The 23,176-nt window shown below is 45.6% G+C and overlaps 1 protein-coding gene across 3 annotated transcripts; it reads right to left on the bottom strand.

Annotated features, from left to right (window-relative positions):
* Positions 1-1,143: 1,143 nt before the first annotated feature.
* On the bottom strand, positions 1,144-23,123 carry Xrcc6 (X-ray repair cross complementing 6). 3 transcript variants are annotated; one of them, XM_069999642.1, is made up of 13 exons: positions 23,024-23,123; positions 21,553-21,643; positions 18,617-18,729; positions 16,717-16,855; positions 16,235-16,489; positions 14,206-14,389; positions 13,135-13,321; positions 10,600-10,768; positions 9,099-9,260; positions 6,823-6,952; positions 6,397-6,497; positions 3,761-3,874; positions 1,144-1,990 (listed from the first exon to the last, which is right to left on the bottom strand). In XM_069999642.1, the coding sequence occupies exons 2-13, from the start codon at positions 21,626-21,628 to the stop codon at positions 1,797-1,799; spliced, it is 1,824 nt and encodes a 607-aa protein (XP_069855743.1). In that variant the 5' UTR covers positions 21,629-21,643; positions 23,024-23,123; the 3' UTR covers positions 1,144-1,796. The 3 variants fall into 3 exon arrangements, with proteins under 3 accessions (XP_069855743.1, XP_069855744.1, XP_069855745.1); XM_069999643.1 differs by having other exon boundaries at positions 22,996-23,025; XM_069999644.1 differs by lacking the exon at positions 23,024-23,123 and adding an exon at positions 22,616-22,669.
* Positions 23,124-23,176: the final 53 nt, after the last annotated feature.

The raw sequence follows: 23,176 nt of genomic DNA, 5'->3' as shown, positions 1-23,176 counted from the left end.
AAGGCGACCACTTGAGGCACAGCACCACTTCTGGTTTTCTCGTGGTTAACTGGAGCTAAGAGTCTCATGGACTTTCCTGCTTGGGCTGACTTTGAACTGTGATCCTCAGATCTCATCCTCCTGAGTAGCTAGGATTACAGGCATGAGCCACCAGCTCCAGGCTAGTGATGGTACTTTCTTACTCTCTTACATACACATAAATGGCTGTGACTACCACAATTAATCCCTTTATAGATTGATCTGGAATCCAGAGATTCTAACCATACTTCATTTAACAAGGGTAAGTGGTCTAATTTCTCCAAAAGGCAAAAGAGCACTAGTTCTTCTAAGTGGAAGAATTATCTTCCTTTTTAACTATTTTTACAGTAGAGTTTGAACTTGGGGCCTCTTACTACTGAGCCATGCCTGTAGCCCTTTTTTACCTTAACTATTTATTGTTTGTTTATTTTTGGGTCCGGTCGTGAGGCTTGAACTCTGGGCCTGGGTGCTGTCCCTCAGCTCTTCAGCTCAAGGCTAGCGCTCTACCACTTGAGCCACAGTGCCACTTCCGGCTTTTTTTCTTTTTGCTTATGTGGTGCTGAGGAATCGAACCCAGGGCCTCAGGCATGCAAGGCAAGTGCTCTACCACTGAGCCACCTTCCCAGCCCTTAACTATTTCTTTTAGAGGCTCAATTTTTTCTTGAACACACTCCTCCTAATTTTACACCTCCTCACAGCAACCACTGTGGTAGAGATATACCACACCCAGCTTCTTTTATGGAGATGAAGTCTCATGAACTTCTGCTTAGGCTGGGCTTGAACCTCAAGACTTCTGATCTCCACCTCCCAAGTACCTAGGGTTGCAGGCATGAGCCACCATGCCCAGTGGATTGTCTTCCTTCTTGTCCTAACAAGGAAAGAATCAGAAAAGAACACATAGAGGTACTTGTCTGTCAAGTGGACAGGAGGATCTGTGAGTTGAAGGCTATCTAGACTGTCTCAAAAACAAACAAAAAAAACAGCTGGGCACTGGTGGCTCATGCCTGTAATCCTAACTACTCAGGAGACAGATCTGAGGATCACAGTTCAAACAATGTTGTATTTCCATTGTTAGGATGAGTTCCCAGTGGGAGAGAAAACTATGTTAAGTGATGCAAAACAGTATACAGTACAAAATTTGGTTTCTTTATTCGCACAGCACAGTAAGGCACAGCAAAGCAGGGCTGCCCTGCCTCCACAGCAGCGGGTCCCACATGTCCCCTAGGTTTCTGTCAGGCAGCTCTTTGCAGCTCAGGAGAAACACTTAATAACTTGGTGGGAAAAAAGAAAACAGGAAACTTGGTACCAGTGGCTCAGGCCACCTCCTCAGGAGGCTGAGATCTGAGGATCATGGTTCAAAGTCACCCAGGCAGGAAAGTCTGTGTGACTTATTTCTAATTAACTACTTAAAAAAAAAAAAAAAAAAGACAAAACAAAACAAACTAGAATTGAAGGTATGACTCAGTCTTGAGCAAAAGAAGCTTAGAGAGCTGGCCCAGTGGCTCATGCCCTGAGGATCACGGTTCAATGCCAGCCCAGGCATTCATCTCCAATAAACCACCAGAAAACTGGAAGTGGCTTGTAGCTCAAGTGGTAGAGCGCTAGCCTGGAGCTGAAGAGCCGAGGGACAGCACTCAGGCCCAGAGTTCAAGCCCCATGACTGACAAAAAAAAAAAAGGGAAGCTCAGAGAAAGCTCCCAAGTCTGAGTTTAAGCCCCAGGACCAGTATAAAAAAACAAGACAGCAGCCTGTGGTGTGGAAGGCGGCTGGCTGTGCGGTCAGTCCTGGAAGTGCTTGGTGAGGGCATCCAGCAGCTTCTGTTTCTTCAGCTCACACTTCAGCCCGTACATCCTGCATGCCTCCTTCAGTGTGGCCACATTGAGTTTATGCAGTGTGCCCTTGTTGATGTGCTCCTTCAGCTCCTCTTCAGATAACTCCACCTTGAACTTTTTGCTGCTAGAAGCGTCATCATCTGAGAAAAGAGCAGGAAGGAATGACTGGAAATACTATCAATGCCATATGCTGGCAGAGTCCTGGTTGACAATATTCTGTATAACTGCAATGCGTAGGGCCGTGGGGAAGACAAGTCTTCACAAAGCAGCTTTAATTTTAAAACAAAAGAGCTAGATGCCGGTGGCTCACACCTGTAATCCTACTCATGTTTTTTTTTTTTTTTTTTTATTACATAAGTTTTTTTATTGTGAAAAATATTATACAGAGGAGTTACAGTTACATGAGCAAGGAAATGAGTACATTTCTTTTTTTTTTTTTTTAATTTAAATTTTATTTTATTTTACCTACTCATGGTTTAAAGCCAGCTTGGGCAGGAAAGCCCATGGAATTCTCCGTAATCTCCATAATCACCAAAAATCTAGAAGTGGAGGTGTAGCTAAGAGGTAGAGTATCAGCCTTGAATGGAAAAGCCAAGGCTCTGAGTTCAAACCCCAGTAGTGGCACAAAAAATAAACATCCAGACACCACTGGCTCATACCTGTACCTAGTTACTCAAGAGGCTAAGATCTGAGGATCACAGTTTGAAATCAGTGAAACTTTTTTTTTGGTTAGTCAAGGAGCTTGAACTCAAGGCCTGAATGCTGTCTCCTGAGCTTTTGTGTTCAAGGCTAGCACTCTTACCATTTTGAGCCACAGTCCACAGTATCAAATGTTGGAAGTGGAAATATGGCTTACATGGTTAACTCTAGCCTTAAGCAAAAAAGCCAAGGGAGAATCTAAGTTGAAGGGAGATTCTGCTCTCCCTCCCCCTACCCCAAGCTAGACTGGAAGCATGGCTCAAGTGGTAAGAGTACTAGCCTTGAGCAAAAGGAGTTCAGGCACAGTGCCCAGGCCCAGAGTTCAAGCCCAACAACCGAAAAAAAAAAAAAAAAAAGACAAAATTTTCCATGTACCATTTTTTTGTAGGAAAAAAAAAAAAGTCCAGGATTGCTAAGAGCATAGGAAAAGACATCCTCTCAATCTCTCTTTCTTTTTTCTCCCAGTACTGAGGCATGAACTCAGGGCCTGGGTACTGTCCCTGAGCTTTTTTCGCTCAACGTTAGTGCTCTACCACTCAAGCCACAGCTCCACTTCTGGCTTTTTGCGATTAATCTTATAGACTTTCCTGCCCCTGCTGGCTTCAAGCTGCAAGCCTCAGATATGTCTCCTGAATAACTAGGATTACAGGCATGCCCCACTAGCATCTGGCGCATTTTCTCTTGTTTCGGATTTAAATGACCACTTGTTCTGTTTTGGTTTTGCCCTGGTACTGGGGGTTTGCACTTGCGAGCCTCTTACCTGCTAGGCATATGCTCTACTGCTGATCCACGCCTCCATTTCTGTCCTGTACTGGTTATTTTTGAGATAAGATCTCACTTTTTTGCCCAGGCCCAAACTGGGGATTGAACGCAAGACCTAGCACATACACAGCAGCTACTCTACCACTTGAGCTATTCCTAAAGCCCCTTTTCATCTTGGTTATTTTCAAAGTTGGATTTTACTTTATGCTTGGGTCAGCCTAGGTTGTGATCCTCCTGCCTGCATGCTCTGTTACTAGGAATAACAAACACACACACACATCACTGCACCCAGCCATTATGCTTACCTTCTGCTGAGATGACAGACACATACCACACTCGGCCATTGGTTGAGATGCAGTCTCACTCGTTATGCCTAACGCTGGCTTTGATCCCCAGACCCTGACAATTAGAAACTTAAGCCACTTTGTACTCCACACCCAGTTCCTCACCTCGTTTCCGCTTGTTCACTTTTTCCTCTGGATTGTAGTCTGGTGGATAGACAAGTTCTTTAAACTCATCTACCAGGGAGCCCAGTCTTCGATTCATTGCTTCAACCTTGGGCACTAGAAAATCCAAGCACAGAAGAGTGGCCAGGTAAGTGGCAAGCAAGGCTGGGGTGGTCCACAGCCAGCTCCATGAGAAGCAGGAGCTGGAAGTGAGGTCAGAAGGGCCTGCAAGAAGGCAGCTGACCTGATGACCAAAAATCATTCAATAAAGTCCTTTCAGCGTCTCCCATGTACAGCCGTCCCTGGGTGTGAGGGTTGCTTCCCAGCAAATCCTCCACTGTTCAAGCCCCTTCTTTAAACTGGCAAGGCATTTGCATTTAACCTCTCTCTCATACTTTAAATCACCTCTAGATTATTACTCTACCCAATATACAATGGTGATGCTGTGGAAATAGATTTAACACTATCTTTTAGGGAATAAAGATCCTCACCCCCAAAGGCTACCATATTCAATGCAGATGCACTTTTTCTTTTTCTTTTTTTTTTGGGGGGGGGGCGTTGATCATGGTTGATCATGGTTGAACTCTGGGCCTGGGCGCTGTCCCTGCGCTCTTCAGCTCAAGGCAAGTGCTCTACTGTTTGAGCCACAGCGCCACTTCCAGTTTTTTGAGTGGTTTATTGGAGGTAAGAGTCTCACAGAATTTCCTGCCCAGGCTACCTTTGAACCATGAAACTCAGATATCAGCCTCCTTAGTAGTAGTTAGGATTACAGGTGTGAGCCACCAGTGCCCGGTTTTCCAAGTTTGTTTGTTTGTTTTTTTTTAATCTGAGCTTGGGTGAATCTGTGGGTATGGATTATAATACCTACAATACATCTACTGTCTAGCATAGTATAACTTGGAAGTGAAGCCTGCCAAACGAATGATTCTGATTGTTTTAACCTTTGTGAGACTCTCCATTAAATCCAATTGCTTCCCAGTGGATATTTACTTGTCAGTGAACTCCCTGTGTAAAAGACTACAGCAGCCGGCACTGCTGGCTCATGTCTATAATCCTTATGAAGAATAGCTATAATCCTAGCTACTAAGGAGGCTGAGCTCTGAGGATCACAGTTCAAAGCCAGCCTGGGCAGGAAAGTCCCTGAGACTCTTATCTCCAATAAGCCACCAGAAAACGAAGTGGTGCTGTGGCTCAAGTGGCAGACTGCCAGACTTGAGCTGAAGAGCACAGGGACAGCACCCAGGCCCAGAGTTCAAGCCCCATGATACAAAAACTACAGCAAGGCCAGAGATGGCCAAAAGCTTCCCACAGTGGATGATGAGGGGACTTTTCTCAGGGAGAGCATCAGGGAGAGCACATAGTGTATCGAAGAGGCAGTAAGCACAGTGGTTCAGGCAAGGGCTTTAGGCAAGAGATGCTGGATTCTAATCCTTGATCCACCACTTACTGTTTAATACATGTACCTTGGATAAATCATTCTCTTCTCTTTAGAATTAGGACAATGATGGCCCCTAGTTCATAGACTAAGGATTTAAATGAGTTGATGCACAGGATGACCAACAGCACCTGGCATACTGCAGATACTCAGTATTATATAGAATTGAATTTCACAGATGTGTAAGCACAGGGCAGCCTAGTTCAGAGGCAGGTTCCAGGAACCTGGCCCTCTGTCCTCCTCACTGCAGAATTAGACAAGTCAACTCCCAGGCAGTCTAGAAAAATCTTTGAAGCAAAGATCGTCTGACAGTCAATGAGGTTAAGCTTTTAGAGAGGGCTAGGAAATGCATCAACTGGTCAGAGTGAAATCAAAAAGGTAGCCTTTTTATCTGCCAGTACCTAGGCTTGAACTCAGGACTTTGAGTTCATTTATTTTCTTTGTTCATGGCTGGTGCTTTACCACTAGAGCCACATCTCCAGTTCAGCTTTTTTTTTGCTGGTTAATTGGAAATAAGAGTCTGTCCAATTTGTCTGCTCTGGCCAACTTCAATCTTCTGTCTTCAGATCTTAGCCTCTTGAATTGCTAGGATTTCAGGTGTGAGCCACCAATCCTAGCAGCAGCCTTCTTTATGAGGAAGAATGAACTTCTTGGTAGCTGAAGCCTATAATCTTAGGAACTCAGGAGGCTGAGATTTGAAGTATCATGATTTGAAGCCAGCCCAAGGCAGAAAAATCTTCAAGACTCCATTTCCAGAATAACCAGTAAAAATCTGGACTGGAGCCAAATAAGCCGCCAGCTGAGCAAGCTTGCTGAGCAAGCACAAGTCCCTGAGCTGGAGTACTAGCAAAAAAAAAAATTCTCAAGCTGGGCATCGGTGGCTCACACCTATAATCCTAGCTACTCAGGAGGTTAAGATCTGAGAATCATGGTTCAAAGACAGGCCAGGCAGGAAAGTCTGTGTGACTATTATCTCTAATTAACCACCAGAAAACTGGAAGTGGTACCATGGCTTAATGTGGCAGAGTGCTTGCCTTGAGCAAAAGTGCTCAGAGACAGCGCCCTGTCAGGAGTTAAAGCCTCATGACCAACAGTTAGTAGAGCTCTTGCTCTGATGTATAAAGACATCGGTTTCATCCCCCATTCTGTTTCATCAAACAGGAAAACTAAGAGAAACAGTCAAGACTTGGCTCAAGCTTCTTACTTGTCAGGTCCACTGCTGCCTCGGGCTCCATCATGTCCAAAGCCAGAGCCTCCAGGTTCCGGAAGTGCTGCTGTAGCACTGGGTTCTCAAAGCTGTCACTTCTGTGATAAAACAATAAAATGAAAATGTAGGGACGTTAACAATTAAATGACATTAAATACATCCTGCTGAAATGCCAAAGGTCAGCTGAGAAAAAACAGTTGGCAATCTTATCACAACTCAGTTTCTTTAAGACTGTAACTCACTATGTCACCCAAGCCTGGTCTCAGTTTCCCAGTCCTCCTGCCTCTGCCTCCTGAAAACTGGGACTACAGGTTCACATCCCATACCCAGCTTCTATCACACATTCTTCTGGGCCTGCACCTCTAATGGAACTCAGCGTGGAAGACCACTCCAGATAAAAGCCCGAGAGTGAGCAGTGCTCACCTGTATTTGAAGCGGAGCCTCTGAACAATTGCTTTCATCTTGTCTATTTGCTCCGAGTTGGCTATGACCTTGTCAGTGAGGGGTACCTTGCGTTTATCATCGGCGTAGGGCAGGAAGACAAGCTGGAAGCCTGAAGAAGGGAGAGACATTTTCTTTTTCTTTTTTGTTGGTCGTGGGGCTTGAACTCTAGGCCTGGGCTCTTCAGCTCAAGGCAAGTGCTCTACCACTTGAGCCACAGCGCCACTTCTGGTTTTCTGGTGGTTAATTGAAGCTAAGAGTCTCATGGACTTTTCTGCTTGGGCTGGCTTTGAACCACGATCCTCAGATCTCAGCCTCCTGAGTAGCTAGGAACAGGCATGAGCCACTGGTGACCAGGAGAAGCATTTTCTGAGATTCGATTTCAATTATCACAGTGGTCTGCCTCTCAGCAACAAATGCACCCTTCCATGTCCTGTGGTGCTGGGCTGGGTCGGGGGCCTGCATACCTCTGTTCTCCTTCACTAGCTGACACCTGATAGGCTTAGCAGATGCCTTCAGGACTGAGGGGAAGGCTGGAACTGTGTTTATTGGTCCCATCCAGCCTGGGCCCTGCATGGCAGCAGCACTGAATCCAGGCTCTAGCTTGTTTGAGTGCCTCTAGAAGCAACTAGAAGTGCATCTAGTACATCTAGAAGCCTCCTCCCTGCTGCATGAAGTCTCGGCTCCACTGCCCTCTTCTTCTGCCCTTTGACCTCTCCTCTTTCCCTCACTCTCCAGCACATATTAAAATGGAAAGATGCAAGAACTACCAGGTAGATCTAAGGCCAGTTATTAGCTAGTTTTAGGCATGAAAAACTGACTCAGCTGGGAAGGTGGCTCAGTGGTAGAGCGCTTGCCTTACATGCATGAGGCCCTGGGTTTGATTCCTCAGCACCACATAAGCAGAAAAAAAAGCTGGATGTGGTGCTATGGCTCAAGTGGTAGAGCACTAGCCTTGAGCTGAAAAGCTGAGGGACAGCACCCAGGCCCAGAGTTCAGGCCCCACAACCAGAGCCCCCCCCCAAAAAAAAAAAGAAAAGAAAAACTGACTCAATGACTGCCCCCAAGTGCAAAGCCTCGCTGGCGGTGCTGAAGGGGCTGAAGGAGGGACCAAGCCCTTACCTCTCCTCTGTCCTCTAGCCTTCCTAGAGCACCTCACCTAGCCTGAGAGCCAGCTGATTATGGATGGTCTCAGCCCCAGCAGTAGAGAAGCGTGTGACAGGCGAGGCTCAGCTGGGGAGTGGTTAATGACTGAGCTGTTGTGAGTACTGATGACTAGAGTTAAAAACCAACCTTTAAAAGCTGGGCGCCAGTGGCTCACACCTGTAATCCTAGCTACTCAGGAGGCTGAGATCTGAGGATTGCAGTTTGAAGCCAGCCCGGACAGGAAAGTCTGAGAGACTCTTATCTCCAATTAACCACCGGAAAAGCAGGAGTGGCGCTGTGGCTCAAAGTGGGAGAGTGCTCACTTTGAGCTGAGGGACAGCGCCCAGGCCCAGCGTTTAAGCCCAAGGCTAGCGCTCTACCACTTGAGCCACAGCACCACTTTCAGCTTTTTCTGCTTGTGTGTTGCTGAGGAATTGAACCCATGGCTTCATGCATGCAAGGCAAGCACTCTACCGCTGAGCTACCTTCCCAGCCCAATAAACCTTTAAAGGATAGCTTTGTTTGTTTAGTGTTGGCCCTTGAACTCAGGACCTACGCACTGTCCCTGAGCTTTTTTGCTCAAGGCCCATGCTCTACCACTTTGAGCCACAGCTCCACTTCTGGCATTTTGATGGTTAGAATTAAGAGTCTGACAGACTTTCTTGCCCAGACTGGCCTTAAAACACAATCCTCAGATCTCAGCCTCCTGAGTAGCTAGGATTACCGGCGTGAGCCCCCAGTGGCCTGGCCTAAAAGGTAGCTTTATAATGTTAATTTTTAATAGCATGCCTAGAGACTGGGCACAAGCAGCACATTATTAACTTATTTCCAATGCAAAATCACCTGGAGGGGAAGGTGTTCCAGAATTCCCACCTCTGTGGATAAAGAATCTTAGCAGAATGGCTATTTGCCCAAGCTGGTCAGCTAACAAGTAACAGAGATGGGTCTGAAACTAAGAGAGCTTTCAGACATACGAGCATAAAACAAAGGCAAAGCTGGGCATGGTAGTCCATGCCCTTAATCCCAGCACTTGTGAGGCTGAAACAGGGAGATCATGAATTTGTGGCCAACTGATCTAAAGCAAGACCTTGTCTCCAAAGAAAGCCACATACCTGGAGGAGTCACCTGAATTTTCTGGTCATCCAGCTCCTCTTCTTGTGGTATCAGTGCCACAAAGTAAGGGGGAACGTTCCTATGGGCTGTGTACCTACACACTGCTATGACCTGGCGCTCCAGACACTTGATGAACAGAGCATTGAACAGGGTGGAGCTCCCTAAAAAACAAACGTTTCAGGGGTTAGCATCCCAAAGACTTTTCCTCTCCTTCTTAGACCATCATATAACCCTACAGATTCTCTTCATTTTCTTTTTCTTGGCAGCACTGAGGTTTGAACTCAGGGTCTCACATTCTACCACACGAGCCAGGCTCCCTCATCTTTTTTACTCCATTTTTAAGATAGGGTCTCACATTTTTGCCCAGGCCAGCCTTAGACCATACAGCTAATATTATCAGTGTGAACCACCATGTCCAGCTTGTTTTTTTTGTTTGTTTGTTTTGTTTGGTAGTGGGTCTTGAACTCTGGGCGTGGGCGCTGTCCCTGAGCTCTTTAGCTCAAGGAGAGTGCTCTACCTCTTGAGCCATAGCACCACCTCCAGTTTTCTGGTGGTTTATTAGAGATAAGAGTCTCACAGACGTTACTGCCTGGGCTGGCTTTGAACCGCAATCCTCACATCTCAGCCTCCTGAGTAGCTAGGATTACAGGCATGAGCCACTGGTGTCCAGCATTTTAAGAAGTCTACCTCTAGCCGGGTGCTGGTGGCTCATGCCTGTAATCCTAGCTATTCTATTATCTGATGCCTCAAATAATTCCACAGGAAAAGCTGGGATTTTTGTTATTGTTGCCAGTACTAGGGCTTGAACTCAGGGCCTGGACACTGTCCCTTACCTTTTTTTTTTTTTTTTTGTCGGTTGTGGAGCTTGAACTCTGGGCCTGGGCGCTATCCCTGAGCTCTTCAGATCAAGGCTAGCACTCTACCACTTTGAACCATAGGGCTACTTCTGGTTTTCTGGTGGTTAATTAGAGATAAGAGTCTCACAGACTTTCTTCCCTAGGCTAGTTTTGAACCATGATCCTCAGATCTCAGCCTCCTGAGTAGCTAGGATTACAGGTGTGAACTACCAGCACCTGGCCTGTCCCTCAGCTTTTTGCTCAAAACTGGCACTGTACCACTTGAGTGACACCTCCACTTCCAGTTTTTTGCTGGTTAGAGGTAAGAGTTTCATGGACTTTCCTGTCTGGGCTGGCAATCCTCAGATCTCACCCACCTGAGTAGCTATGATTACAGATGTGCACCACCTGCACCCAGTTAGGAAAAGTCTTTTTAAAAAGTCCACATCTCCTGGATTTTCATTTTCATGTTTTTATATCAGCATCGTAAGGGTCCTGAAGAGATCTCTAACTTGGTTTCACCCCACATTTCCAAAAGTTGAGCATGAATCATTTTAAGTACCCATGAGCATCTCCTGTACAGTGTCTAGGCAGGACCCATGGGAACCATGGCTCGTGTCCTGTGTTAAGAATCTTCCATCGATCCTGGCTCTGTGCCACTTACCATTTACCAGGGACTCCTCAGGGTACACGAACAGGGAGGGCCTCAGATAGTGGTGCTTCTTCAGCACGGCCAAGGGCTTGAAGCCAACGAGAACCAAACCTGGGTCCTCAAAGCGCTTCAGGTTTTCTGTTTCCTCTTTCTCTAGTATGATGGGCCGACTCCCGTAGATCTAGGAGGGGAACAATGAGGACGACTATGCTGAAGCTACGTGGAAAGGGGACCAGATGACAGCAAGTTAAAACCAAGCTCTCTTTAAGAAGCAAGAAACCAAAGGCCTCCTTCTCCTCCAAAAGGGAATATATTTTGAGGGACTGCCATAAACTTTTATACCTGCCATCTACTTTATCTTCTGTTAAATATTAAAACAACAACAACAACTGACAGAAAAGTTGGGTATGGTGCCTATGCCAGATGCAGGAGGAGTGGCCAGCCTGGGCTACACAGTCAGACTGTGTCTCAAAAAAATAATAAAGGGGGTGAGGGGGCGGGGAATGGTAGTATATGCCTGTAATCCTAGCACTCACAAAGCTAAGGCAGAAGGGTTACAAATCAGAGGCCAGCCTGGCTATATAACAAGTTTAACCTATCTGGAGCTATATAGTGAAACCCTTTCTAAAAAAACAAAAAAACAAAAAAACTAGGGCTGCAGCTCAGTGTTAGATGCCTACCTGGCATGTGATACGCAAGAGCCTGGGTTCATCCTAGCACTACAAATTTTGTTTTTCCTTTTTTTTTTGGTTGTAGGACCTGAACGCTGTCCCTCAGCTCTTCAGCTCAAGGCTAGCACTCTATCACTTGACCCACACCACCACTTCCGGCTTTTTCTGCTTATGTGGTGCTGAGAACCAAACCCAGGGCCTCATGCATGCAAGGCAAGCACTCTACCACTGAGCCACCTTCCCAGCCCCCCCCTTTTTTTTTTTTTTTTAAATTTTAATAGGTGAGTCAACTGCAACTCACTGACTGGGCAATTCATTCCACGTTCTACAACTGTTCCTTTGCTAATCTCCCAGCTTTATCCGTCATTCACAAAAGGCAACAGATAGGAACAGATGTTCACTTTAAAACTTGTTAGTATTTTAATCCAGAATGATTAGCACCAAGATTTAGTAGCAGGGTCAAATTCAGATCTTACAAACAACAACCAAAAAATCCCTCACTGGTCACCAGTGGCTCATGCCTGTAATCCTAGCTATGCAGGTTGTTAAGATTTGAGATCATGGTTTGAAGCCAGCCTAACCAGGAATGTCTATGAGATTCTTAGCTCCAATTAACTGCCCAAAAAAAGCTGGAAATGGAGCTCTGACTCTGAAGTGGTAGAGCACTAGCCTTGAGCAAAAAAAAAAACTCAGGGACTGTGCCAGGCCCTGAGTTCAAGCACACACACAAAAATAGTCCTGGCACAGAAATGGAGGGACAATGGGTGAACAAATGCACTACCAAGAGCCAAACCTGGGTCCTCAAACCTCACTAGCCACTATATTCAAGGTGAACTATGCAACTGAGGGTGGGGATAGAAGGGAAGAGGTAGAAATGTACTCCATACTCCTTAGTACATCACCTTTATGATAACAATTTAAATTTTTTGTTTAAGTCTCTCAAGCTTTTCTCAGGATCAAGATATAGATTCAGTGGCCTAGTGTTGGTGGTCCACACCTTTAATCGTAGTAGCTACTCAGGAGACTGAGATCTGACCAATGAGTTGGAAGTCAGCCTCAACAGGAAAGTCTAAAGAATCTTATCTCTAATTAACCACCCAAAACCCAGAAATAGAACTGTGACCCAAGTGGTAGAACATCAGCCTTGAGTGAAAAAAAATAAGGACAGAGCCCAGGCCCTGAAAAGTCGGTGGCCCAAAGAACTTCTGTATGTAAATAAAGACACACATACGAAAAAACTAGTTACTTCCAAAATAGAACAGGACGTTTCTGAGCTTGTCTTCCAGAAAAGTAGGGCAAAATTCTCTGGTTGAAATCTGTGTTCCCAAAAATAAATCTCAGGGGTTGAACCAAAATAATATTTAATTTCAGTCATCCCTTTAAGGTCCTTCAGTGAAGTAAAACTGATTCTCTTCCACGTGTTACATAATTTAAAATGATGACTCATTTGATTTTAATTTCAACTCAAATTCTTCTCTGGATGAAACTGAAGTGAGAGGAAGAGGAAGGGGAAGGGGAAGGGGAATGTCTCATCTTCTGTCCTTCAGGTCAAAGAGCTGATATATATTATTTCAAAAAACACAGAAAAAAATTGGCTTATTAGCAAAGTGAAGTTCTCCCCACTTTGCATCTCAACATGTCCTGGCTAACTAGCAAGCACCATCTGCCACTGCTCGAGCAAGGACTGCGCATGCCACAGCTCTTATAAACACTGGCCCTGTTTAACGTTCTCCACTTCGAAGTCACACTCACCCAGAAGCCACAGCTCCAAAGAGAAATCACTATGTGTGTCACGTGGAAGTGATGTCAGTGTGTCTACTCCTGCGACCGCTTGCTAGAATGGAAGAACATTCCATCACAAGCAATGTCTACCTACCTGAGACCTTTTGGTGTCACTGGGCAGGAGCAAGCTGCCTGTATTTACATTGAATACTCTGGATTTCGTTTTCAGTGGTTCGTTTGTTTCCCTATAAAGCTTCACTGGAAAAGGCTTGGTAGCCTTCTGGACCAAGTTATAGATGCCCACAGTGAGCACTATGTCGTTGTTGAGCTTAAACTTTAACCTGGGGGAGAAGAAGAAAATATAAAAGTACAGACTGAAAAATTATATATATTTTCTCATCAGACTCCTTTCATGGCACTCAGTTTTGATTTGTGCTAACGAAGCTCTTAGAATATAAATAGAATGCAGCCAAGCCTGGAAGTGTCCGCCTGTTTCCCAGCACTCAGGTTAAAACAGAATTGTGTGTTCAAGGCCAGCCAGCACTAGAACAAGACACTTCCTCCACCCCTGGGGGGGAGGGGGGGGGGAGGATAATCTAACATTCTGGTTCCCATTGGTGAAAAACCATCTTAAGCCAATATGTGTGTGTATGCTAGTACTGGGGCTTGAACTCAGGGCTTGGGTGTTATCCCTTAACTTTTTTGCTCAAGGCTGATGTTCTACCACTAGAGCCACAATTGTGGTTAATTTTTCAAGTAAGAGTCTCATAGACTTTTCTGCCTAGGCTGGCTTTGAACCTCAATCCTCAGCTTGCTAAGCAGTTTGAATTACAGACCTAAGCCCCTGGCACCCAACCCAAGATGATACAATTTTAACAATGATTATTAACTAAAACTTATTAAGCCTTCATTCTAAACGTGCTTGTTTATATTTTTTTAAATGTATACCTCACAATAAGCTGGTATGAGGCTGGTATTGTTACCCCACAGAGAAAATGACGGTAAACAATGTACTAGAACAAGGCATGAAGGCCATGTTCCTCTAGAGAAATACCTCACCAGCCCCTGCAAGAGAAAGCAAAACAAATAGATTGGGCTGCCTGGAAACAGTAGGTGTTCTAGAGGAGGCCAGAGAGGTAGGAGCACAGCCCAGGAAAGGCAAAGCAATGCACTATTTGGGGTTAGGTTGGGACTCAGGGGCAGCTGATCTAGGCTTAGTACACACCTTGAGAGCACACGCTTCTTGGTATCCTTGGAACGAACTTTCCTCAAGAGATCATCCAGCTTGCTTGACTCCTCAAAGTGAACCCCGAGATCCTCGTCCTCTGCTACACTGATGATATCTCTGTAGAACAAGGATATGTCAAAGCCTCCTGGTTTCTTCAGATGCATCAAGTCAAGAAAGATACCTGGTATAAGGAGAGGCAGAAAGTGAGCGGGCCAGCTGGGAATGTGGCTTTAGTGGTAGAGTGCTTGCCTAACATGCATGAAATTCCAGGTTCAATTCCTCAGTACCACCTAAACAAAACAAAACAAAAAAAAGTTTAAGTGGTACTGTGGCTCAAGTGTTAGAGCATTAGCTTTGAGCACAAAAAGGTTCAAAGACAGTGCCCAGGCCCTGAGTTCAAACCCTAGAACCAATAAAAAAAGAAAACACTAAAATAAATGAATGAATAGATGATCTCCAAGTATGTAGTGTTACTTGTGTGATATAAACCAGCTGTTACAGGAGCTACAGATAACATACTAAAGTAATTATACATGACAGCACTGAAGTCAAGACAAGCTTGTACTGGGGTGCAGGTGGCTATTCAAGAGACTGAGATCTAAAGATCACAGTTCAAAGACAGCCCAGGCAATTCATGAGACATGTGTCTCCAACCAGTAAAAATGCTTGTTGAAATATGACTTTAAGTGGTAGAATGCCAGCCTTGAGCTTTTTAAAAGCCAAGTGAAAACACAAGGTTCCTAATTTGAGCCAAACATACATATATGCCCTTACACACACACACACACACACACACACTCACACACACACACACACACACACACACACACACACACACACACACACACACACACAAGCTTGCTCTGGTAGAGGCCTCTAGACAGTATGACAAAGCCACTTTCAGTGTTAATGTCAAACAGGTTATCCCCACCCCCACTTCACTTTATTCTAGTTTTGTTTTGTCTACCAGTACTGGGCTTGAACTCAGGGCTTTGGACTCTGTCCCTTAGCTTTCTCACTTGACGCTCTGGCCCTTTACCACTTGAGCTACATAGCTGAACTTCAAGCTTTTTGTTTATCAATTGGAGCTCAGAGACTCAAGACTTTCTTGTCTATGCTAGATTTGAATCATGATCCTCAGATCTCAGCCTCTGGAATACAGGATTATAGGCGTAAATGTGTGTGTGTGTGTGTGTGTGTGTGTGTGTGTGTGTGTGTGTGTGTGTGTGTGTGTGTGTGTGTGTGTGTGTGTGTGTGTGTGTGTGTGTGTGTGTGTGTGTGTGTGTGTGTGTGTGTGTGTGTGTGTGTGTGTGTGTGTGTACTTGAGACCTGGGTAGGCGTAAACGTGTGTGTGTGCGCGCGCACGTGTGCTTGAGACCTGGGTACTGACCCTTAGCTTTTACACTCAAGTCTGGTGCTCTACCAACGGAACCACACTTCTACTTCCCTAACATTTTTTTTTGGTCATTCATGGGGCTTGAACTCAGGGCCTGGGGGCTGTCCCTGAGCTTTTTCACTCAAGGCTAGCACTCTACCACTTTGAGCCACAGAGCTACTTCTGGTTTTCTGATGGTTAATTGGAGATAAGAATCTCATAGACTTTCCTGCCCACACTGGCTTTTAACCATGATCCTCAGTTCTCAGGCTCCTGAATAGCTAGGATTTACAGGTGTGAGCCACGGGCGCCCAACACACTTTATTCTTTCATTTGATTCTAGATAATGAAAAGCAAAACTTAGGGGCTGGGAAGGTAGCTCAGTGGTAGAGCGCTTGCCTTGCATGCATGAGGCCCTGGGCTCGATTCCTCAGCACCACATAAGCAGAAGAAAAAAAAAAAGCTGGAAGTGGCACTGTATCTCAAGTGGTAGAGCGCTAGCCTTGAACTGAAGAGCCCAGAGTTCAGGCCCACAACCGGAGGGCCCCCCCCAAAAAAAAAAAAAAAGAAAAGGAAAGAAAAACTTGACACCAGCAACAAAGCAAGACATCAAATTAAGTGCCGATTTAAAAGAGCAAGGAAAATGCTCACCTGTGTCACGGAGGTCACTGGCTTTGGTCCTCGCCCGGCTGGCTTTGGCACTGTCATTGCCATGAGGGTCATCTTCATTGGTGAACAGCATGATCCTCTTATGGCTCATCTTGACCTGGACGTCACTAAAGAGGTTGGCACAGACCCACAGCACTTCACTCAATGAGTAGTCAGATCCATGGCCAATGAGCTCTTGAAAATGGGTTTTTCCCTGCTGTCCCTTAAAGCGGTCAAGCTCTAGCACTCGTTTAGCACCTGATCAGAGGCAGGAGTCAAATGGGCAGAGAGACCAGAAGAGCATCAGTTCCATCTTCGCCACAGGCTAACAGAGGGCCCTTTCTGTTAAGTCAATGAATATTACACATGCAGGAAAGCACGCGCCTAAACAACGGGAAGGCAGATTCCTCATCCACAGTCCTCTTTGTTTGGGGTAGTGACATTCTTGGATAAGCAAAAACACTGATTTTTAGAACATTACTGACCTGGATTATCCAACTCTTGTAAGACATAAATATTTTTGAAATTCACTGAATTTTTGTCTTTCTCTGTGCCATAGAACACCACTGCCAAGAGATCACGATTACTGCTTATGATCTTATTGGTGTACACACTCACAATACACTGCAAAAATAAACAGTAAAGGAGTATTTACATAGTACTATAGTTCCATAGGTGTCTAGTATGTGCTCAATATAAAGCAGCTGAATTTATACATGGCACTAGGCTAGGACATAACCTCTATCTTCAGGAAACTCCTGAATCTAGTGTGATGGGCAGAGATATCTATTAGATAGTAAGTATAGATATATACCTATACCTATAAATTATACTTTATATGTTACAAATTATAAATTACATGTATTATAAATTATAAGTAAATATATATCTGTATAGCTATTTATATACAAGTATCTATCTACAAATAGATATTTATCTGTAATACAACACAAAGAACAATCTGTATTTAACAGAAGGTAAGAAATCAAAAACATGATTCGAGCCAGATGTGGGAGAGCAAACCTGTAATCCCAGCGCTTGGGAGGCTGAGGCAGGAGGACTGAGTGCTGGGATTACAGGAGTACACCACCATCCCAACTCTACTTTCTTTTAAACAATGATTCCAGCCATATGCTTGTGGCTTACACCTGGAATCCTAGCTACTCAGGAAGCTGAGTTCTGAGGATTGAGGTTCAAAGCTAGCCTGAACAGGAAAGTCTTTTTTTTTTTTTTTTTTGCCAGTCCTGGGGCTTGAACCTAGAGCCTGGGCACTGTCCCTGAGCTTCTTCTTTTTTTTTTTTTTTGTTCAAGTTTTCTTTTTTTTTTTTTTTTACTGTGAAAATACTGTACAGAGGGGTTACAATTACATGGGCAAGAAAGTGAGTACATCTCTTATCAAGCGTTGTAGCCTCCTCCTTTGTTTACCCTTCCCATCCCTTCCCATCCTCCCTCCCCCCCCACACTCAATCCTCCCCTCCCCACCTCCCTGAGCTTCTTTTGCTCAAGGCTAGCACTCTACCACTTGAGCCACAGCATTACTTCCATCCTTTTCTGTTTACGTGGTACTGAGGAATTGAACCCAGGCCTTCATGCATGCTAGGCAAGCACTCTTACCACTGAGCCACACTCCCTAGCAGGAAAGTCTTATCCTTAGTTAACTATCAAAAAGCTGGAAATGGAGCTGTGGCTCAAGTGGTAGAGCATTAGCTTTGTGCATAAAAGCTCAGGGACAGTGCTCAGACCCTGAGCTCAAGCCAAGGACCAGCACCAAATAAATTAAACAATGATTCCCACCAAAGAGGAAGCTCAGAGCAGAGGCTTGGGAATGCAACTCAATGACAGATCATTTGCCTACCAGGTACAAGACCCTTGGTTTCATCATCACCAGCACTTCAAGAGTGGGGCGGGGGGGAGAGGTTGGGGAGAGGGTAGGTTTGAGTCCTTGCCTGAGGTTTGTTGTTGAGAAAGAGGTCTGGCTACTTCTCTGACTGGTGTGGGTGCTACAGGTTCAAGTTAGCAACCAAGATGTCTGTGGTTCTGTTCAGACCCCAGACATCATCTCACCTTTCCACGTTTGCTCCACAGACTTCTCCCTACATTTATTTGATTTTTATTTTTGTTGGTTGTAGGCCTTGAACTCAGGGCCTGTGCACTGGCCCTGAACTCTTTTGCTTAAGACTAGCATTCTACCACTTGAGCCACAGCTCCACTTCCAGTTTGTTAAGTGGTTTTATTGGAGGTAAGAGTCTCACAGGGACTTTGCTGCCTGCAGTGGCTTCAAACTTCAATCCTTACATCTCAGTCTCTAGAGTAGGTAGGATTATAATGTGAGCCACTGGACCCAGCCCCTCCATTCATTTTAATTAAGTAAAAAGACCATCTTACCTGGATGCTCATATCAAAAGGAGTCAATTCGTCTCCACTGTCAGACTCAAACATGGCCCTGGAGGCATCTACCAAAAAAATCAAACTGTCTCTTCCTGAATACTGATATTCTCCTATGGGGAAATGGAAAGGAGGTGAATACACTTAAAAACACCCTCAATGTCAGAAACTTGAATCTTGCCAACGATCCGGGAAATCTTTACTATATTCTCTCTCAACTACAATGCCCATGTCTCCCCAAAAGTAACTTCTATCCTGACTTTTGACAATCACTTCCTTATTTGCCTTTATAGTTTTAATTAGCTGAGGGCAACTCAGTGATAGGGTGCTTAGTAAGTGCAAGAAAATTAGTTCAATTCCCAGCAACAAAACTCATACCTGGATTCATCCAAGTATACAACTCTAAATATTAGTTTTGAATTTTTCTTTTTTTGGGGGAGGGGGGAGGCAGGTAGAACTGGGTTTTAAACTCTGGGACTCGAGGGCCTGGGAAGGTGGCACAGTGGTAAACTCTGGGACTCACATAGCAGTCACTCTCCCAAGGAAGCCTCATCTCTAACCCATTGAGTTCTGTTACGGAGGTTGCTCTGCCACTGAGTTACACTTCTAGCTCCTATTTTTTTTTCTTTATTAAGTAGTTGTACAAAAAGGTTACAATTCCTAATGGTTTATGAGCACAATGCTTCTTCGTCAATGTCACCCTTCCTTCCCTCCTTCCTTTTGTCTCATTTTCCCCTCCCCTCTCTATCCTCAAGTTACCATTTTTCTTTTCTTTTGATGTTTGTAGGATTGAATACACTAGACAAGCACTCTACTGCTAAACTACATCCCTCCTTTTGGGTGGGGGTTAGGCAGTACTGGGATTTGAACACAGGGCCTCATGCTTGCTAGGCAGGTGCTCTACCACTTGAGCTATGTCCCAAGTCGTTTTTGTTTTAGCTATTTTTCAGATAGGAGCTAGTGTTTTTTCCAGGCCGGATAGGACTGTGATACTATTTATGCTTCCTGTATAGGTGTGTTGACAGGCCCTTGCCACCATACCCTGCTATTAGGTGAGATGATACATTGCTAACTTTTTGCCCAAGCTGGTTTCGAACTAGGATCCTTCCAGTCTCCACTTTTTTTGTTTTTTTGTCTTGTTGGTCATGGGTCTTGAACTCTGGGCCTGGGCACTGTCCCTCAGCTCTTCAGCTCAAGGCAAGCGCTCTACCACTTGAGCCACAGCGCCGCTTCTGGTTTTCTGGTAGTTTATTGGAGATAAGAGTCTCACGGACTTTTCTGCCCGGGTTAGCTTTGAATCATAATCCTCAGATCTCAGCCTCCTGAGTACCTAGGATTATAGGCTTGAGCCACCAGCGCCTGGCTCCAATCTCCACTTTCTAAATAGCTAAGATTACAGGCAAGAGACACCAAGCCTGGCTCGTCAGACTGGCCTCAAATTCACAAGTCTCCTGCCTGAATCTCACAATTATAGTTTTCAATCTTGGAGGTAGTTGGTAGAGTGTGCTGGGGCTCGAAATCAAGGTCTTACACTTGCTAGGCAGGTGTAACGTGCCATGACATTTGAGACATTCCCCAAGCTCTTTATGCTTTAGTTATTTTTGAGACAGTCTCATGTTTATGCTTGCGTCTGGCCCTGACTGCAATCCACCTACTTATTTTTCCATTTCCTATAGGAAATAGGATGAATAAGCTATAGTATATTTAAACCACGTTATAAAAATCACACATAGATATTTAAGTAGAAAGATATAACAAGAAAGGCAAAACAGAAAATTATGTATGCCTGTAATTCTTTGAAATCAAATTAAGAGGGAAAAAGACACATGCATATGATTACAACATATGTACAGTATTTAAAAAAATACAGATATACAATTGCTCATGCCCACAAACAAAAACATAAATAACAGCTAGAAAATATGGGCTGAAAGATACATAAAAGACTGGAGGAGGGGGCTGGGAAGGTGGCTCAGTGGTAGAGCGCTTGCCTTGCATGCATGAGGCCCTGGGTTCGATTCCTCAGCACCATATTAAGCAGAAAAGGCCAGAATGACGCTGTGGCTTAAGTGGTAGAGTGCTAGCCTTGAGCTGAAGAGCTCTTCAGCTGAGGGACAGCGCCCAGGCCCAGAGTTCAGGCACCACAACTGACAACAAAACAAAAAAGACTGGAGGGGTGGTTGAAGTGGTAGAGCATGTGCTTAGCGAGTGCAAACCCCTGAGTTCAAACCCTAGTACCAACAACCACCACAACCACACACACACACACACACACACACACACACACACACACACACACACACACACAGTTTAAAATTTTTCTACCCAAGAGTTAAATTAATATGTAGATTATAGCTTACATGGCCCCTTCATTTCCTTCGTTCTATGTGTTACCATATTGCTGAACAGACTCCCAAATTTGAAGGCTATCTTGAAATTTCTACCCTGTAAGTGTGTTGCTAATATTTACTCTTCAATTATTGCAGTAATTTTTACACAGAGGAAGAGTATCAATTTTTGAGAGAAACACACACACACACACACAAATGGTGCAATCAGTAAAAATAAGGCTAGAAATATCCCAACGAGGCTGGGAAGGTGGCTCAGTGGTGGAGCGTTTGCCTTGCATGCATGAGGCCCTGGGTTCGATTTCTTAGCACCACATAAGCAGAAAAAGCCGGAAGTGGCGCTGTGGCTCAAGTGGTAGGGTGCCAGCCTTGAGCTGAAGAGCTGAGGAACAGCGCCCAGTCCCAGAGTTCAGGACCCAGGACTGGCAAAAAAAAAAAAAAAAAGAAAGAAAAAAGAAAGGAAATATTCCAAAGACTATAGTAGGATCTGAATAAAAGAGCCTAGTTCAACTCTGCAAAACTCAATCATAGACAAGATTTGCGTTTTCCTGTGCACATAGGACAGTACTACAGGTTAAAGTCACCTACCAATTGCATCAGAGAGCTCCTCCTCTTCCTCTTCTTCCTCACCTTCAGTTTTGTAGTAAGACTCCCACTCTGACATGTTGGTTTCTGTTCACTAGGTAAAAGAAATTAAGATGAGTAACAAATTTAAAGTTTAAAAAATCTACTTCTAAGCCTGGCGCCGGTGGCTCACGCCTGTAATCCTAGCTACTCAGGAGACTGAGATCTGAGGATTTCGGTTCAAAGCCATCCCAGGCAGGAAAAGTCCATGAGACTCTGATCTCCAATTCACCACCAGGAAACTGGAAGTGGTGCTGTGGCTCAAGTGGTAGATCGCTAGCCTTGAGCTGAATTGCTGAGAGGCAGTGCCCAGGCCCAGACTTCAAGTCCCACAACCGACCCTCCTCCCCCCCAAAAAATCCACTTCTGGACTCCCTTTTTTGGTGGTTGGGGGGGTGGTCATACTGGGGTGTGAACTCAGGTCTCTGTCTCTTAACTTTTCCACTCAAAGTTGGCACTCTACCACTTTCGAGCCTGAGCTCCACTTCGAGCATGTGTGATGTTTGTGAGTGTGTGAGTGTGTGTGTGTGTGTGTTTAACTGGAACAGACTTCCCTGTCTAGGCTGGCTTGGAACGTGGAACATGAGGAACTCCCAGCCGTTGGAGTGCGAAGGTAAAGGGCCTACCATCAGGGCCAATCGTGGCTGACTGTAAAATACCTTAAAAGCACTCTCCTCCCCTCTGACAGACACAACACTGTGCTTTCTGCCGATCTCATGCCAATCTCGAAAGAGAGCCCGAGCCCAAGACCACAGCTGGCGCCGCCGCCTCTGAGGACACCAATGCTGCAGAAACCTTGAAGTTCCCCATTTATGATAAGCCCGCTCTCCCACCCCGCCTCCATCTCAGCCCGCTCCCATCAGCCCCGCCGGACTTCACTCTTTCTGCCAGTTGTAAGGGAGGTGTGCCGTTTTTTCCCCTTCAGCCGTCCCAGGCTTTTATCCCGAATAAAACCTGTTGGTCTGTGGAGTTCGCCTCGCGGCCCTGCTCTTTATTCACACTCTCGCTACTGGAAATATTAACTTACAGGGGCGATGGGTGGGCGCCCTGATGGCTGGGTGCTCGGAAGGGTGTGCTAGAGCGGCCCAGCCCTGGGGTCCAGCTGCCAGCGCCAGTAGGACTGGGGGTCGGGGGACACGCGACGGTCTAGCGGAACCACCCACTCCGTCCAAACCTCTCAGCCAACCACGCTCCGCGAGGTCTCAAACACAGGTAGGCCTGGAAGGCCCGACGCCGCCTCCCCCTGGAGGAGGAGCGGGATCCGAGGGCGGCCCCTACCCTAAGCCTCGCACACCTAGAGAACGGTGCCCCCCGCGGCCAGGCTAGGAGACACCCGAGACTGAGTGGACAGGCGCAGTGAGACCCCCACTCGGGTCCCACGAGCAAGGCGCACGGACAATAGCCTACCTTAGCGGCAGGCAAGGGATCCACTTACCAGGCGCGCACCAAGTCTGCACGGAGGCCGGCACTCTTCCCACCCAATCAACGTCCACTGCGTCATCACGCGCAACGTGCGTTCGTCGGACACGCCCCCCCACTAGCCTCCACAAACGTCGCTACTTGAAGCCAACGCCATTCGCGAAAGCCC

This window comes from Dipodomys merriami, unplaced genomic scaffold (assembly GCF_024711535.1).
Source record: "Dipodomys merriami isolate MVZ:Mamm:240054 unplaced genomic scaffold, mDipMer1.0.p SCAF_55, whole genome shotgun sequence".
NCBI lineage: Eukaryota > Metazoa > Chordata > Mammalia > Rodentia > Heteromyidae > Dipodomys > Dipodomys merriami.
Note: the sequence above shows the minus strand (reverse complement) of the source record. Positions and strands in the feature narration are given on the sequence as shown.

What these genes read in the sequence shown, in the direction of transcription:
- Xrcc6 (XM_069999642.1), bottom strand. Translation starts at nt 21,628, where the DNA reads ATGTCAGAGTGGGAGTCTTACTACAAAACTGAAGGTGAGGAAGAAGAG. An exon ending in GGAGCTCTCTGATGCAATTG is followed by an intron (nt 18,730 to 21,552) that starts GTAGGTGACTTT and finishes ATTTCCCCATAG; the next exon opens with GAGAATATCAGTATTCAGGA. An exon ending in AGTGAACAAGCGGAAACGAG is followed by an intron (nt 1,991 to 3,760) that starts GTGAGGAACTGG and finishes CTCTTTTCTCAG; the next exon opens with ATGATGACGCTTCTAGCAGC.